Raw genomic sequence first — 19,040 nt, forward strand, 5'->3', positions numbered from 1 at the left:
AGGTTGATTGGCTGGCGCCAACATTTGGGTCAAAGCCTTTCATAGCTAACTGCAGCCAAACTACCAAGCTATAGCTAACATTACGTGAACGCCTAACTTTCATTCTGAGAAAATGAACAAAGTGGATTATCTACTTGAGCACAGGTTTGAAAACCTGACTTTGGAGGAGAAACAAATGGTGATTGTGCTGCACTACATGTTGCCTAGCAATAGAGTGACAGAGAGGATTTGGAGTTTGTTGAAGTCAAGGATAAAACTGGACTCGGCCTCTACAACATTATCAAGGGTGTGCTGGAATCACTGAAGCTGGGAGACAAGCTGATCGCACAGACATATGATGGTGCGTCTGTAATGAGTGGGAACGTCTGTGGGGTACAGACACTAATGAAAAAGACATACCCATATGGCCAATTTGTTCATTGCTATGCCCATCAACTGAACCTGACCTTACAGCAACTTTGTTCTGTGAGGGTGAGCGTCCTGAAGGTGTTTTTTGCAGATTTGACTGCTTTTGTAACCTTTTCCTGTGGCGCCCCAAAACGAGTCGCAACTCTTGCAGAGGCAACACAGAAACGCATTCCAAGGCAACCAGCTACGCAGTGGAACTTTAAAAGCAGAACAGTCAATGCAGTTTGGGAGAACCGTGCTGCTCTGCTCCAGTGTATGGAGGACATACGCACACATCCAGGGTGGGATGACGCCACCATAAGTTTGGCATATGGCCTGTCAAAGAAACTCCGGGACAGAGCCTTTATGCAGCTGCTGGAATTCTTTTCCCTGCTTATGCCAGAGGTGGATGTGTTATACAACATTCTGCAAAAATGGAACATCGATGCGCCTGCGATTAGAAGTGCGCTCAGCCTTTTCACGGAGAAGGTCCAGGATCTGCGGGAAAAAACGGATGGATTGCCCGCCACCGCTCATGATGGAACAGACGAGCCAGGCCGCAGAGTAACCAATACGGCACCGGTGATGACGGAGGCATGCGACATCATCATCTCTCAGGTGGAAAAGAGGTTTTCCCAGAGTGACCACCTGATTGCGGCAAAGCTGGTTGACAGCTCACTTTTCCCACAGTTTGTCCAGTCTTTCCCTACATCTGAGTTTGCCTGTGCGAGTGAAACTGTGGCCTACAGACAACGAGGAGAAGTTGAAGTCTGAGCTAATCACTCTGTACCGCCATGCTGAGCTTCATACTGGGAAGACGGCCCTCTCACTGTTAACATCCATCCATGAGAACAGCCTGGATGAGGCTTTTACTGAGACCGTAAGTCTGCTCAAGATCATCATAACAACGCCCATTACAACATCTGAATCAGAGAGGAACTTTTCAACCTTAAAACGGATAAAAACATTCACTCGCACCATGGGACAACAGCGTCTTAACGCATTGGCCATGCTGTCCATTGAAAGCCAGCTGATTCAGGAGCTACAGGGCTTTGTTCCAAAAGTAATCGACAAGTTCGCCCAGAGGAAGAACCGACCTGCTGCTTTTCTCTTCAAGTGAGCCCACTTTGGTGAGTGAAAACATATTTCATCATACTGCTGCTGTGGTCCTGGTCGGTGCTTACTGCTTTGGTAATATTGTTGTGTCGGATCGCTTGGTGATGGTGTTATGCTTAAAGACAAGATTGTTGTCATAATGTGGTTGTCAGAGAATCCATAAAAAGTTGTCTGTGTGTGCTTTGGTGTGGCCTTAAGTGGTGTTGCTGTTTGCATTCTGTGAGGGAGTCTGGTTGCGTTGGCTAAATATTGCATTTATATATAAATATAAAATATTTAGGCTTGTGTTGTTGTGACAGTGGTAATGTAGGCTGTGCAAAAAATCACCAGAATGCAATAAATAAAGTGTTTTTTTTTACACTAAAAACTTTCTGTCCCCCTCCTGCCATGCCTCCTCCAACGCCAGGCCAGAAAAAAATTACTGCCCCACCAACATTTTACATATAAAAACGCCACTGGTCTCAACTCGTGCACAAGGTTGTGTCAGCGTGGACTAATGGTACAGCAGAGTAAATCTGGCTGAGTTGGATAATTGTTATTAGACCATATTCTGACAGGCATATTAAGTATTTGCAGCCATATATTAATCACTTCAAAATGTATAGCTGCCACATGGACACAGTCTCTCTATCACAGCTCACAGTCGCCTGGCTCTGTGTTACTGACCAAAGGCTGAACACCACTGGTGCCCGGCTCTAATTTATCTGAAGCTCTTTTTTGTCAACACTGACAAGCCAAAGCATGTTCACATAATTTATCATGGCTCCCCGTGTGTTTCAGGATCGATTTTAAGGTTCTTTTATTAGTTTTTAAATGTCTTAACGGTCTTGGGCCATCTTATTTATCTGACCTGCTTTTATCATATCAACCCTCGCGGATCATGAGGTCCTCTGGCACCGGTCTTTTAACTGTTCCAAAAGTTAGAACAAAAACCCACGGGGAGGCTGCATTCAGCCATTATGGCCCTCACTTATGGAATAGCCTGCCAGAGAGCATCAGGACTGCAGAGACTGTTGATGTTTTTAAAAGGAGGCTCAAGACTCACCTTTTTAGTTTGGCTTAGTTTTTAGCTCCAGTGTTTCCTCATGGGGGCCCTCCACACTGAGAGATGAGTCCAGTCTGCCCGCGGGGATGTCGTCCTGGAGATCCCTCAGGCCCGGAGGACTGGGAGGCTCTGCACCATGTGTGGAGTCTACCCCGGTCTGTCTGGGTCGGGGTGGTCTCTGTGGCGGCGCTCCCTGTGGCCATAGGCTGTGACACCTCTCAGTGTGGATGAGCTCCCCATAGGTGGTTCTTTCCTCACCTGGTTCCTCAGTGCCCAGCCATGTTACTATATTGACTGTGTGTGTGTGTGTGTGTTTATATGTGGAGGTGGGAGGGGCGGGTTTTCAATATGTATGTAATATTTTTGTTGTATGTTTTTATTCTGTGAAGCACTTTGTGCTGCATTTTTAATGTATGAAAAGTGCTATACACATAAAGTTTGAATTAATTGGATTTCAGAAAAACTTAAGTTAAAACTAGAATTACCGCCCCATGGCTGTATGCCTCAACACACCAGTCAAATTTCTCTTACAGTTTACATCAATGCTTCACACACATCTTGTCCCTGACAGCACAGAGGGTCTATACAATCAGCTCAGTTTCAAGGTGGGCACCCACCCAAATGACAATTGTTTTCCGCAGTCACATTTATCAACGCCCCATCATTTGTACGCTGTGATAGTTGAGATACAAATGTTTTTAAAAGGTGAACCCTGTTAGATGATTTCTGTGTTTGGTTTTGTGCTGGTTTGTACATTAGATTGACAAATGAGGGCCAGTGTGCTCCATTTAATGCTATGAACTGGTTATCAGTAATTGTGCTTTAACGACTGTCTCTAACTCTCTCTGTCACTGTGCTACCAAAAGCAGGAATGATCCACCTGATCACATGTTCCCATTGCTTTTACAACCAATGTGATTTTTCTGGTTTAAAACCTTTTTCCACCTCTTTAGTGTCAACATGAGGATCATTTTCAAACTGTAAAAATTAAATGAAAGCTGTGTTCTGTAAAATGTGTCTGATGTGACATTACTCACTTTCTGGAGCAGTTCAGATGGATGTTTCTCTGAGGAGAAAGAAAACAGAAAATGACTCTTTACAGATTAAAAATCAGTCTATAAACAACTTTAGTCAGATTTAGTTGCTTTTGAATAAAATACCATATGGAGGATTCATCGTAAAATAACACTAAATGGGCTTGGATCTTACATCATAAAAACAGAATGAGAGAGGTTGGACACCTTATCATTAACACCCATTAAATCTAAAGGACTGCGATACAAAAGTCCTGCAACAAACACGACCTTTATAAAGATTATAATGTTTGAAATGTGTCAAAATATATCATTTACAAAGCTGTCAAATTAAGATATTCAGTGTGTCAGAGGTGTTGATTCAAGTGGTCACTTTTGAGGTCATAGTATTCGGCCTTGATGTTCTGTATTATACTGTAATCTGTAACTTATATTTAGCTTCTTTTTAATAAGGTTCATTTACTTTCAAGAAAATTGAACACAAAGAATTCACTGCCGCAAAACTGACACTAAAATCTACTCAGCAGTGACATCATGAAAATCAAAGAGGTTGAATTCAACTCAGTGATTTCTGCAGTCCAAGTAATAAATGTGGTGTTGTTGCGTCACTGCCTGCTCTCTAATTTTTCAGATTTCTTATTGATTGAATGAAGTTTGAATGCAGCTTCACTATGAAATCTAAAATCTATTTATTAAACATTAATGAGAAACATATGATTGTGTAATGTGGCAGTTTTTGTCTTCTTTCTCTGACCTTTGATTCTTGAGCTGATGACTGACAACTTGTTGACCAGATCAGTCCTGTTCATGTCCATGAAAACCTCCTTGGTCACCTCCACAGACTGCTGGCCACAAGTCTGGACCATCAGATCCACCAGTGGGTCTGCACTACCTGCTCCCTGTAGTCGGCTCAATGAGATGTGTCGAAGGCCCTTCTGGAACTGTGTGAACCGCAGCAACCACTTGAATTTCTCGAGCTCCTTATAACTCAAATCCTTCAGTGTTTCCAAAAGAATCTGTTTCACAGCTGCCTGAAAAATTTAAAGGATACGTTAAGCAAATGTGTCATTTCTGAACTGGCATAATTAAACATCTATTTCTTCGATTTTCATCAGTGTCAGTATTTTAAGACATGGATCTTATAAGATTTATATTTTTTTCTGTATGATCACTCAAGACAATGATACAGTTGGTAATAAATATTTTATTGATTATGTTTCCCTCTTTTTCTTTACAAACACAAAGTGTTTTATGTCTATTCATTTCTTTAACAGCATCAAAGCAAAAGATGATAATAAGGTAATGGACATAGCTACTATGACATCACCCACTGGTTTGTAGACTGCTGTTTTGAAGTCTTGAGTTCAGCATCTCAGGCGTTGCCATATTGTTTTTTTAGAGTCAGAAGTGACCATATTTGGATGAGAGGGTGGGGCTGTGGAAAAGTGAAGGATGGATATAACTTACAGACTACAGCAACACATTGCAGACAGCCTGTCACTCAATCCACTCCATCATTAAATATGTGCAACTTTAAGCCTAAATAAAACGTAAACAGGTGAGTTTTAAAAAAAATCGTCCCCTGCACAGTTGTCATGAATATTGAAATTAGCTACAGACACCAAAACTGTTTTTTTTTGTGTCAGGCTGTAAACATGTTTATTTCTATTGGCTTCATTTCTCAGCCCCGGAGGTTGCTGGTTGATATTTTTGCATCTAACTGGATGAATTAAGGGTTTATTTCAACCAAACCAGAGTTTGTGATTTTTGGAACAGTGGAGAGACAAACCAAGATGGTTTTTGTGAGTTATTTTGTTTCTCTTGTCAGACACGTATAATAACAATCAGAGCCTGTCAGTGGCAAAAACAAGCACTTATAGTGGATGTAAATCGACAGTGTTCATTAAATTACAGCTGGTTTTGCAGCTGTTGGCTGCAGCGGTCTTGCTCAATACTGGGAAAATAGGGTCCAGGTCAGAAAACACAGAAGTTACCCTTCAACACAGTGAGAACCATCCAATTTAAAACCTTTGGTTTGATTTGCATCATCATTTATGATGTTCAGGATGAGGATGGTTTTCAACCTGCAACTACTGAATGAAAGCTGTGATGTGTAAAGTCAGACTCACTCTCTTCAACACTGCAGGTTGATGTTCATCCACTGAGTGTTTCTCTGCAGAGAAAAGACATTTAAAATGACTCAGAGGATTAAACTCTAACCTAACATAGAAAGTATAATCAACTTTAAAAAGGCACAGTTACCTCAAAAGTAGATATAACAAATTCACAATATCATAAACACTTTCACAGTCTAAAGCAATCCAACACAAAAGTCCTGCAACAATTACTAAACTCATTAAACTTAAAACATTCTGTGTGACTGTTATTGATTTAATTATGATTCAATTGATGATTTATTGATCACTGCTCCATTTCTATTCACATTGGTGATGACAGAGTTTGTACACAAGCAGATTTACCTTTTTTAAATTATGAATCATAAAATGTATTTATTAGACATTTATGAGACACATGAGATTATGTGACAGTTTTTGTCTTACCTTTGAGTTCTGAGCTGGGCTTTGACAACCTCTGCATCAGATCAGTCCTGTTCATTTTCTTTACAACCTCCCTGGTTAACTGCACAGACTGTTGGCTGTAGGTCCGCAACATCACATCCACTATTTCTTCTCTGTTTGTGGTGTCACTCAACTCTGGTGAGAAGTCTGGAAGGTTCTTCTGGGAGACAGTCCACTCCAGGGACCACTTAAATTTCTTGAGCTCCTTGTCACTCAAATCATTCAGAGTTTCCAAAAGCAGCTGTTTAACAGCTGCCATTGTTGCTACCTGAAATAATCAATACATTTATAGGACATATATTTAATCCACTGGGACAATTACAAATGTGTTTCTTTGCACCACATCAGTGTTAATGGAGATGTGAGTGTTACTGGCAGATCACATAAGGTATTGATCCATTTGGTGACTGCTGTTGTATTATCAGAATCAGAATCAGTTTTAGTCGCCAAGTACGTGTGTACATACAAGGAATTTGACTCGGGCAGACTTGCTCTCAATGTACCAGAATTGACATGAGTACTCAAAATTTAGGCAAGAAGTGGAATATACTGAAATATACAATAAACAAAAATACATCAAATATAAATATATATATACAATATACAAGGATTTAGTACATTTGGTTCAGCTGGGTTTTTTTTATAGTTTTAGTATATATTTTGCATTTGTTTGTTTTTTTGAGGAACCAAACTACAAATCAAAAGATGATTAAAAAACAGTGAAGATTATTTTCATTATTTTATGTTTTATATTTTGTTTAATGCCTCTGGAAAAAAAAGTACAATAAATAGATGTTTCTGGTGGATCAAGTTCTCTTCACTGTTGATGAAAAAAGTCACGAAAAATGTTCATGCTGACATTTCCTCATCTCATCCTCAGTGGTAAAAATATCATATCATTATTGTTGGATTAAATTACTGCTAAAGAGCTCGACCTGAACGCAGCTTCAGTTCTGTGAAAAATAAATAAGTGAATCATGACTTCTGATTGTATCATTATTCAAAATGTTCAAGATGATGCTAATTTTTAACCCTGCATCTTTTTAATGAAAGCTGTTTTGTATGAAGTCAGACAGATGTGACATTACTCACTTTCTGGATCAGTGCAGGTCGGTGTTCATCTGAGTGTTGCTCTGAGGAGAAAAGTGGTAAAAGTCATCAGTGACTGATCAAACATCTGACAGTAAATTTGTGTTCAGGCCATTCTGCTTTAAAAAATTTCAAATAGGGAAAATTACACTTAAATCAGCTCAAGTCATTTTTGCTTCCTCTCCCAAAATATTTTTCATATTTCACATTAGTCATAAAACATATTTTCTATAAACAGAGTGATTCTTGTTTTCTCTACATCAGGAATCTTAATATTTCTAATTTAAAGAGAAGAAAACATGGTTTATAAACTACAGACACATGTTAAGGACCAGTTTTTTCTTCATTTTCTTACTTTTGGGTCCTTTGCTGCTGTCTGACAACCTCTGCACCAGATCGGTCCTCTTCATCTTCTTTAAAACCTGCTGAGTCATCTCCACAGACTGTTGGCTATAGGTCAGCACCATTAAAAACACTGTGACCTGCTGGTCTTCTATCTCCCGCAGTATGAATGACAAGCCTGAGAGGTGTCTGTAGAGGTCAGTCTGACTCAGGAGGACCTCTTTGAACTCCTCAAGCTCCCCGTTATTCAAACCAGCCAGTGTTTCCAAAAGCAGCTCTATGACAGACGTCATTGTTTCCACCTGGTAAATTCAAAGGAAATGTTAATGAGGTAAATGTGCAATTTGTCAGCTGGGATGATTACAGATTTGTCTGTTCACATCCCATAAATGTCTGTGTTTTAGAAATGTGGATGAGGTAAGAGTACATCAGTCATATCACACAAAGTAATGATACAACTGATCACATAATGTCAGACAGAAGTGTCATTACTCACCTTCTGGATCAATGCAGGCCAATGTTCATCCACGCAGTGTTTCTCTGAGGATAAAGGAAATATGAATGAATGACTGAATTAACATAAGGCTCTATAATAAGACACTGTCAGACTGTTATAATTTTAATATCAAGGATTTATATTAGAACTGGTAAAATGAACAAAAAAATCAACCTTAATAGTAACATAATAAAAATCAGTGACAGTTTCACCTGACGTCTTCTTTGCTATTAAACTCTGTGTTAAAGGTTCATACTCTGAAATGTTAATTAAAATAACTGCAGTGCTTAGACAGGGTTCCTACACATTTGGAATTTCAAAATTCCATACTTTTCCATACCCTAATTTCCAGACTTCTTGGCATTTTTTCAGAATATGCGACATCTGAGTAAATATATCAGTGTATCATATTCCACATCATATTTAATTATTATTAATAGGCGATTGTAGCCAAGCACCATAATGGCATGCCAATAAAAACTCAGGTAAGTTCAATGTCTGGGCTGAGGCAAAAAGGTTGGGACTCTGGGTTCTAGCAATGCAGTAACGAGAGTTTTTTCCTTTCATGTGGCTCATAATTGCCTTCTCCCCCATGTTGGCGATGTCAAACGATTTCACACAAAGCTTGCATCTAGCTCTGTGTGTGAATTGGGAATCCTTGGCCGACCAGTATTCATATACAGTATTGTCAAGCCACCCATCCAAAAACTTGCATCTACCCATTGTGAACCACGTGAAACTCGTCTTCTTGTCGAAGGTGCAGTGTTGGAGTGAAACTTGATACCTGGGGGGCTGGAGGAGGGTCATGGGGCAGCGGACAGGACATTCCACTTGTCAATCAGGTAAAAGGGGCGGTATGTTTTCTAAGACGTTTGCTCTCACACAAACTGTGCTTGGCCCGGCATAAAACACGATCCAGATTGATTCAATTATTTTTGGAAATACCTAATTTTCTATTTTAGAAAACAGTATTTTAGAACAGTGGTAATAGTCTGGAAAAATAAATATTTTTCCATACTCTTTTTTTCATTTTCCATACTTTTTAATACCTGGAAATTGATCAAACTTATTTCCATACTTTTCCATACTTTCCATACTTGCGTAGGAACCCTGCTTAGAGGAAGCATTATTTTTAGTTTGTGAGAAATATTTGTTTTTTTATATGTAGTTTTAAGTTTTAAGTTTTTTATAGGACACATACCTCCTTGCATGGTTCTCACACCAAAAGCTTCAACTGATGATCCTGCAGCTGCAACACATTTAATGACAACTGTAATTATAATAATAAAGACACTGTTTGAAGCAGGGGCATCGTTTCAGCAAAAGCTAAGGTATGGCAATATGACATGACATCACAGAGCTACTGATGATGGAGTTTCAAAAATATGAACTTATATAAAACTTCACTTTGGTCTTTGACCTGTCAGAAGTACATACTATGCTACTGAAAACTGTTTCAAAGGACATGAAGCTGTTTCTCACATTCATAATAGGCTACCTCATGTCTGCATGTCATGCACGACTTGGGGAGAGCAGTGAAAATATCAGACCTATTTCGGCGCATATTTCAGCACCACGGACAGCGAGTGGACGTTTAATTATCATTAGTCATGTGTTTAACTTCACAGAAAATAAAGAAAATAAATTAATTACAAGCTCATTCTAGAAGATAACCAAGGGGTCCGGTGTATGAAACACGGTAAAACAAAGGCCAATTTGGTACAATACTGTATAGGCGAATTTATTGGAGTGTCTCCAGAAACCGAAAATACAAGCTTAATATGCCGACATGAAGAAAAAAACCCACATACAATCAGACAGGCTTCAAGACATTATTTAGACAGGCTGTCTACAGCAGCAGAATGCAGCAGCATTTTACAACACACAGATAACTCACATAACTCATAACTCGCGGAGGAGCGAAGTAGCAAACAATTTGATTCACTAACACTCGTATTCACTGATGAGCATATTATTGACCTATTTAAGTGCAATAAAATGAAAACAACCAGCCAGTGCGCCTCGGACTATCTAACATATCACATCTGATCACTTGCAACAAATATGAAGGACACTCACAAGTAAGATGACTACAGAACCTCTCTCTTTTTATTCTCCCGATTCCAAGGTATGGCAACTGCCATACCTCGCCATACCTAAATAACGCCTATGGTTTGAAGCCTTTATGTGTTCTTGTCCTGAGTGTAATACTCAGTCCTCCTGAGAACAAAGCCTTTATTATTTCAGTTTCAGGTGTGTGGACTGAAGGCAGGAGGAAGCCATGGTTACAGAGATCACAGAGGGAATCAATGAGTGTTGTTTCAGCTCTTTGGTTGTTCTGGGGTCATGGCAGGCCTACATGTTGTTACTGCATTGCTTTGACTATAAGCTGCTGATTTTGTAACAATACATATTTATTTGTTATTACATATAAAGTTACAGTTGTCTTCTTTATCTTACCTTTGTGTCCTGAGCTGGTCTCTGACAGCCTCTGCACCAGATCAGTCCTGTTCATGTCCATCAAAACCTCCTTGGTCACCTCCACAGACTGTTGACTGCATCTCTCCAACATCACATCAACCAGTTGGTCTGTACTGTTGGTCGACTCCAGTTCTCTCCATGAGATGAGTTCAAGGCTCCTCTGCAAGAACGTGAACTGCAGCAGCCACTTGAATTTCTTGAGCTCCACGTTACTCAAATCACGGAGTGTTTCCAAAAGCAGCTCTTTGAACGCCCTCATTGTTGCCACCTGGAAAATTACAAGATTATGTTCATAGTGAAAATATGTTTATTAAATGTATCTTATTGCACCTTATTGATGTCATTATTATTTTAGTCATTTGAATATTCTAATGTTTTCTACAAGATCATCTAGGCCACTGTAGATTTGGTCATACAAACCCCCTGATGTGAACATTAGATTTTGTTGATGAATTCATTGTATTTAATTCAAATCATGACTTTGGTTTAATTTATCATCATTAATGTTGATATGAATTTAAACCTGCATCTTATTTAATAAAAGCTGTACTCTGCATGGTCACACAGATATGACATTGCTCACTTTGTGTATCAGTGCAGACAGGTGTTCATCCACTGAGTGTTTTTCTGAGGAGACAGAAAGGAAGTAAAAACACTGATCATCAGACAATACTGCTTTGTAGAAAAGAATAATTACAAAAAGGTCAACACAAAATTACACTTGAACTTTCAGATTATTTTTGAGACATTTTGCCCCCTTTCCTGAAATACATTTCCATACTTCACATTAGACATAAAACACCAGATGATGTGTCTCTTCTCTACAGTATAAACCTTATTATTTATAATGTGAAGAGAAGAAAACAGCTTATAAACTTAGGAGACACATGTTCGGGACCAGTTTTATAATTTTAAAATGTTTTTGTCTTTATTGTCTTACTTTTGGATCCTGAGCTGCTGGCTGACAACCTCTGCACCAGATCAGTCCTCTTCATCTTCTTTAAAACCTCATGTGTTATCTCCACAGACTGTTGGCCATCAATATGCACCATTAAAAACACTATGTCCTGCATGTCTTCTATCTCCCACAGCATGAATGGCATGCTTGAGAGGTCAGTCTGACTCAGGACCATCTTGAACTTCCTGAGCTTCCTGTCACTCAAACCAGCCAGTGTTTCCAAAAGCAGCTCTATGACAGACGTCATTGTTTCCACCTGGTAAATTCAGAGGAAATGTTCATGAGGTAAAAGTGCAATTTGTCAGCTGGGATGATTACAAAGTTTTCTGTTCACATCTCATCAGTGTCCTATTTTATAAATAAGGATGTGGTCAGAGTACATCGGTTATATCACACAAAGTAATGGTCAAACACCAGTTCTGTTTTTTATTTTTTTAATTGCTTGTACGTCTATACATTTCTTTAGCAACATCAAGCTGGATTCTTGTTATCCTCTTTTACAACTATTTGATTTTCATAAACAGGTTCATTGTATTTAATTCCATTGCCTGTGTTAAACTCTTTCAAACACTCATCTATAAAAACTGCAATGAGTCTCTTGATTTTAAAACAGAGCTGCAGAATTTAACCAGTTGCATCTTTTCTTCTCATATAGTAAAGTAAGTAACACACTATAATATTTTTTTTTTGACTTTTGTTAATTTCTTTCCCTGTCAAAGTTAGAAAAACAAATCAAGAAGAGTGTACTATATATATATTCCACTAAAGGTAAATCTAACGCAAACGATCAACATTATTGGTAAATAATATTCATGCTGAAGACCTCATGTGTTCATTATGCAGCTTAATCAGTTCAATTCTGTGAGAAATAATAAAATAAAAATAAAAGTTGCACTGTGTAAAGTCAGAGTGATGTGACATTACTCACCCTCTGGATCAGTAAAGGCCGCTGTTTCTCTGAGGAGAAAAGAAGTAGAAAAAGACCTATTAACTTTAACATCAGGCTTAATGAACATTTATGATCCAAATGATTTAATCCTTAAAATGACACTTAAACCTTTTTAACAGTGACATAATAATATGTCAAGTCAATACATCGAGTCAAAGTTTATTACAGCCCAATGTAGGCATGCCTCAAAGGGCCGTACAAATAATAACCTAAATTAAATTTCGATTTTATATCTAAAGTCCAACGTCATAAAACATGATTTGCCTCAGAGGGCTTTACAACATATGACATCCCTCTGTCCTTGGACCATCACAGCAGATAGTGAAATATCCCTCCCCCCAAAAAAAAACTTTTAACGGGGGAAAAAATGGTAGAAACCTCAGGAAGAGCAACTGGAGGGATCCCTCTTCCCGGACAGACAGACATGCATTAGATGTCGTGTGTACAGAACAAAATGCGAATGTGGTGGAACTAAAAGATTTTTCAATAGTGTTCATCAGGGTTGCAGTGATATACTGCTTTCAAGGTATAAAGTCATATATAAGCTGACGGTTGTCAAACTGTGTACATTTGCTTATCTACAATATAAAATAAAATTCAACTGGACGTTGAAGCTCCCTTTTATTTTAGTTATGTTCTAAGGAGAGACTTTTTACACATTCTTCCATTAACACAATGGTTTCAAGTTTCAATTATAGTAATAAAACCTTTGTTTAACCAACCAGAACCCTTCTGTTTTTATTCCATTAAGAGTCACTCTGACTGATAACAAGACAAATTCTTTAATACCATGATACCGTGAAACCGCAATATTCTCTGGTTATCGTAATGTGAAAATCTCACACTACTGAGTTGATTGGTTTTACATGTACATGTATTTGTTATTTCCATATACACAAACTTAAAAGATATGTTCCTATTTTTACATTTTTAAAAATAAAATGTAAAAACAATTACATTATATTAAAATATTATAAAAAAATAAAATAAATAAATGACTAAAATGACTGATATGTTGTGATGGACTCAGTGAGAAGACTGTGCACATAATACACCTACCTTCTGCCATTGTATTTTTATCAATTGCTGTTGTTGAGGATCAAGGAGCTGTAAAAAAAAAAAAATACATCTAAAAACTTTAGATAAGATAAAGACTTCAGAACAATGTGCAGTATGTTCGTAGACAATATGCATACCTCTGTTGTTTCATATACATCTCAATGATAAATAACATGGTGTCTCTCTTTAATGATCAGAGTAGGGCTGCAACTAATTATCATTTTCATTGTTGATTCATCTGTCAATTATTTTCACTATTAATTCATTAGTTGTTTGGTCTATAAAATGTCACAAAATGGTGAAAATGTCCAAGATGAAGTCCTCAAATGTCTTGTTTCGTCCAGAACTCAAAGATACTCAGTTTCCATTTCACATTTAAGAAGCTTTTTCCTTTAGAAAAATACTCAAAACCAGTTAATCGATAATCAGATTAGTTGGCAACTAATTTAATGGATGACAACTAATCAATTAACTGATTAATTGTTGCAGCTCTAGATCAGAGCGGCAAGAATGCAAGACAAAATAAATAGAACAGAAATAAGAACAGATATACAACAATATAAGGCTCAGTTAAAGGTATAAGACGCAGGAATTGTCAGTTACTCTTTGAAACAGTATCGCCACTGAAAGTGAAGGCCAACCCCAGAGTCACTCTTGTTCACTATCTTTGCGTTTTAGTGGTGCTGTGTCCACGAGCAAAAAAAAGTAGACTATCACACATGAACAATAGCAGGTATATTATGGGTCCCAGACATTATTTGATTTACTGAGAAGATTAATCTGTACAGGATTGTAGTGAGGTAAAAGGTAAAACATTGGCTTTCAAAATACAATGAAGTAAAAGAATTAAGTAGAATAACTTGGAAATACCTCAAGAACAGTAGAAATACCTTACATGGGTGTGTATGGGTGTGTGTGTGTGTGTGTGTGTGTGTCTGTGTGTGTAAACTCAGTGTCTCTCGTTGAACGTCGTCTTTGCTGTTTCTTATATTCTAGTTTCTGTTTTAATAAACTGTCTTGTCAAAGCACTTTAGCAACTTCAGCTAGCAACCTGTTGTTCACATACTGACGCTAGAAAAGTGTTAGTTACCGTAACGTTAGCTTAGTTAACGGTTTTTACACACTAATGGAGCTCAAGTTAAAACCATGAAAGTGAAAGCAAGAGTTAAAGTAAGTTTTACAAACCGTTTTAAAACAGCTCGTAGCTTCAGCTGTCAGAGATAAAGTCCGTCCAGTTGTTATGACAGCGGTAAATCATGTCTGGTTGAGTTGACAGGACTTGGGGTCGAAGTGTCGCCCGAGTTCCGCCCGTTGGAGAGCCGTTTCCCGTGGTGCTCCGAGGAGGGTGTGTCTGCAGACCTGGAGATTGCAGATTCAGACCTGCAGATCTGGACCCGCAGGTTTAGACCTCTTGTATTTCGCGACAGCGCTCTCTATTTCATTGGAAGCCAACACATGAATAATTGTTGCAGACTACGAACCGAGTGTGAGTATTGAATGTGAATCACATTATTTGTTTAATGTCATCAAACTATTTTGTTGTTTGACCTTGCACATTTTGTTTCATGAAACCGAAGCGCAATGACAAATAAGTTCAGCATGTGCTTTAAATTAAACATGAAAAAATAATTAAAGCAATGAAATTGATGATATGAGAAAAACATGTATAGGCTTACATTTCCATACAAGCATGAAACTGTTTACATATTGGCAATTAGTGTACTTTATGCTAAAAGTTAATTTTGTATTCATGTATGTCATGTAATATACCTACACACACGTTTTTTCTTTATTATTCATAATATTATATATCACGTGTGTTTATATCACTACATTGATATTACTCTATAGCATAGCCTATATTTGGAGATTTTGTGGACAGAAATTAAGCTCATCCGGCGCAGAAGATCAGAAATGTATTTTTGTCTATTATTGGGTTTTGGCCTTGTTTATGTGTGTAAAACGGTTGAAAAATATTAACTTTGATGTCATAGCCAGGAAACGGTGTTAATTTAACCAGTTTGTCTTGAGTCTATGTTGTCTCGTGATTTCCTGTTTTTTTTTTTTGTTTGTTTTTTTTTTGGAAAACTCTCCTCTCCTTTCAGGCAACTTGCTCCTTCCCCTGTGTGTTTCCCGCCGGTCTGATTGTCTGCCCCGCCCCTGATTGTTTCCACCTGTGCCCTTACCCTGTGTGTATATATTGTCCGCGTCTCCCTTTGTCCTGTGCCAGTTCGTCTTGTCCTTCGTGTCAGTGAACCAGCAGCGGCTCTGTGCCATTTTGCCTTGCCATCGTCAGGTCTTGTGACTTTGTTCATGTTTATTTTCTGTTTGTTTTTCATAGTGATAGTTCAGCCTCTTTGGAGTGATTTTTTTTTGTTTGTTTGTTTTCTTAGTCTAGTGCTTTTTCTAGATCTCTTTTTGTTCTTAGATTTAGTTTAGGTTTTTCCTCCCTCGTGAGTGATTTTCAGTTTGTGTTAATAAACTTTGATTTTGTACCTTGCCTCCCGAGTCGTGCATTTGGGTTCAGGTCCTTGTTCGGTCGTGACATTTGACTAATTAGGCACTATCTATTTAAGGTGCACATAACAATCCATAAAGGGAAAACCTTGCCCCAACTGGAGAAATGCACAACAAGGAAGGGGCACTATTCAAATCGTAGGTAATGTTGTTAATATGTCGATATAATGTATTTGCTATGCTCCAGAATCTTCAGTATTTCAGTGTAGACTGTGATAGGTATTTAATTTTTTTAAGTGTTTCTGTTTTCAGTATTGTGATATGCTTGATTCCTTTTTTTTCTCTGCAGATCTCCCTGATGTGTGATGTAGCCACTGCACACAATAAAACATTTCAAACCATTTCAGTATTTCACAGCCTTTGCTTCAAATTCCCACAACAAACACCCAAGACCAGACATTTCCTATTATATGTTGTAGTGTGTTTGATCAATGCAGTGCAAGTTTTTGGCGTGCCAGTCAGAGCAGTCTGAATATTAAGAAATAAAGAACTAAAATAGTTGGATCAAACCATACAAAACAACCAGCAAACAATAATAATGCAGAACAGCACCCAAGCATAAATCAGCAATTAAATCTTGTATTTTTATTCGGGTGTAATAAAATTTTAAAATTGCAATAAAGCATTAAAAGTGTAACTTGTTTAAAACAGTGGTGTTTGGGTGAGAGGTTTAGGTTCGTTCGAGATGAGCCAGCCCTGCGCAGATTCGATCGCCGGCGATCGGCGCACAATGCATGCCGGTTTGGCGATAAAGCCGCGAGAGCGAGGCGGCCGCGCAGTTTTTAGAGCCAGGCGCTGCAGTTGCTCTCCACCGACTGCACCGCCTGGCTCTCACCTGATCTAACAGCTGATTGGTTCAGATGCCGACTCAACAATATGACGTTTTAGATAAACTACTCATTTTTGTTGTATTTTAGAGATTAAGATTGTATTTGTCTGACCTGAAGGTTTATTCTGTGAACAGAAAACATGTTGTGTGACTGATGGTGAAAACAAACTGATATATGGGTCTCATCACTTTTTTAATGAATTGACATCATTCCAGACAGGATGTTAGTGTATCTGTGACTTCCTGCACGGACTGAAGGCTGCTGGAAACTGTCGGGGAAACTGTCCGACTTCACCGCAGCTTTTTGTCACCGCCCCCCGCTGCGGCCGCCTGCTCTCGTCTACTTTTCAGGCGAGGCGCAGTTCATCTCGAACGAGCCTATTGTCCCGTGGTGTCCTCCTCTCCGTCTCCTCGGCGGTTGGGGTCAGTGCTGCCAGACGGACGACAGAGGGCGGTAACACAACACAACTGCAGAGACACGCGACAAGAAGGAGCAGAAGAAGAAGAAGAAGAGGAGGAAGAAGAAAAAGGTCCAGGGTGTCAAGAACACACAGGTGACGGGCATGTAGTGAGATCTGTGGGGGATTTATAATGTTCATCCACCTCGCCTCCTCGTCAATAGTTGTGTCGACTAAAACCATTATCTTGTTAGCTTCAGCTTTGTCATGGGCCTCTTATGATACTGCTACACAACTTTATGATCTTAACCTTCATGTTTTTTAAAAAGCCATAAAAAAACTCAGCATTTTTAATTGTAGAGGCTCTTTGTAGTTAGCTACCAGTGGATGGATTGCAGAGTTTGTGTTCCTTAAAAATACTGAAAAATATGTTGTTTTAATAAATGTTTCGAAAGGCAGTTCGAGTTTAGGCACACAAAATTCACGAGAACCTACCACTGACAGCCAACACAGGAGAGGTCAGTTTTATCATCATTTATATTATTGTACTGTCTGTATGACAGCTATAGGGCTAAAATAAATGTTAGCTTCATCAACAAAGTAATCTGCTGCAGGGTCCTGTCCAGACTCCAGCTCCTATCATAAACTCAGGACAGAATCATCCGCAATTTAATGATAAATGTTTCACACAAAACTGTTGTATTGAATTTCTTTCTCAATGTTCATGTGTAATTATAACAAAATCCAAAATGCTCAAAAATATTTTCGGCCTACAAGTTTCTTCTCATATGGTGTTTCTTCGGTGTTGGCCTAGCTGTAGATAAGGGACGCACAATATAAGGTGTCTGGTAGTGATGAACCTACAGATAATTATGACCTGAATCTGCAGCTCTCTTTATCTTTACAGAGCTTTACGGTGAGCTTCAGCTCCCTGTTTAGCTGTCCAGCTCACAGCCTAAGCTGCCAGGACCCTATTGTTATCCTGCACCATCTTCTTCTTCTTCTTCCTCTTCTTCTTCTTCCGAGGAAATCCTACTTCCCATGTGCGAAAAATCACCAAACTTTGCACAAAGGTCCAGTCCCGTGCCAGATTGCCTCAGCTGCAAAAACATGGCATGGATGGCTACTGTCTGGCACCCTGTTGCTTGGCTTAGTCAATTTGTGAAGCCACACATGAACTGTCACCTGCCAATTAGCTCAGTGAGATAGAAGACGGACCTCAGTCTCAGAAGTTGTGAGTTCAAGCTTCAGCTAAAGCAGAAAGGACATTCTGATGTGAAAGTCCTATGTTCAGGCATCAAGCTATGTGAATTAGAGACTGCTAAGGTTAAAATAATTATGATCCAGGCAGTTTCGTGGAGAGACAAAAACTCTTTATCAACACTTTTCCCTGTTATCCGTTGTCTCTTTTCCCTGTTTATTTGGCTTACCTATCAGGCAATATGCAGAGTCTATCCAATAGCTACTTTTACATTTTAAAAAATGTTTTCATCTTTATCACCATGGATAATGTTTAGCTTTAAGCTAGATCATAATTGCTAGCAGTTAATGTTATTCTTACTTTCTTGTTCTTGAGTTTTTTCTTTCCTTTGTATATTATGAGTCTGATCACTTCAGCCACTCATCCACAATTTGAAGGGCATGCCATAATTATATGATGTAACTTCTATGTTGTGATATGCTTTGTTTTAGTGTGTGTGCTGCTCAGAACTGCCTAATTTTGCCTAAAATTGCCCGGCCCCAACCATTGCCATTGCATGG

At 38.7% G+C, this 19,040-nt stretch overlaps 1 protein-coding gene across 5 annotated transcripts in view; it reads right to left on the reverse strand.

The window, feature by feature from the left end:
- The window catches only part of LOC117265273 (uncharacterized), a 64,249-nt gene extending 49,363 nt beyond the window's left edge, over window positions 1-14,886 (reverse strand). For 3 of the 5 annotated variants that reach the window (XM_078171489.1, XM_078171490.1, XM_078171481.1), the window contains exons 1-2: window positions 14,721-14,886; window positions 13,536-13,583 (exon numbers count right to left, since the gene is read on the reverse strand). In XM_078171489.1, coding sequence (XP_078027615.1) covers window positions 13,536-13,545 — 10 coding nt within the window. In that variant the 5' untranslated portion in view covers window positions 13,546-13,583; window positions 14,721-14,886. Of the gene's footprint in view, window positions 1-11,152; window positions 11,197-11,509; window positions 11,784-12,455; window positions 12,485-13,535; window positions 13,584-14,720 lie in introns of all 5 variants that reach the window. The other 2 variants (XM_078171488.1, XM_078171483.1) reach the window with 2 other exon arrangements.
- Window positions 14,887-19,040: the final 4,154 nt, after the last annotated feature.

Source organism: Epinephelus lanceolatus, chromosome 10, assembly GCF_041903045.1.
Source record: "Epinephelus lanceolatus isolate andai-2023 chromosome 10, ASM4190304v1, whole genome shotgun sequence".
NCBI classification, from domain to species: Eukaryota; Metazoa; Chordata; class Actinopteri; order Perciformes; family Serranidae; genus Epinephelus; species Epinephelus lanceolatus.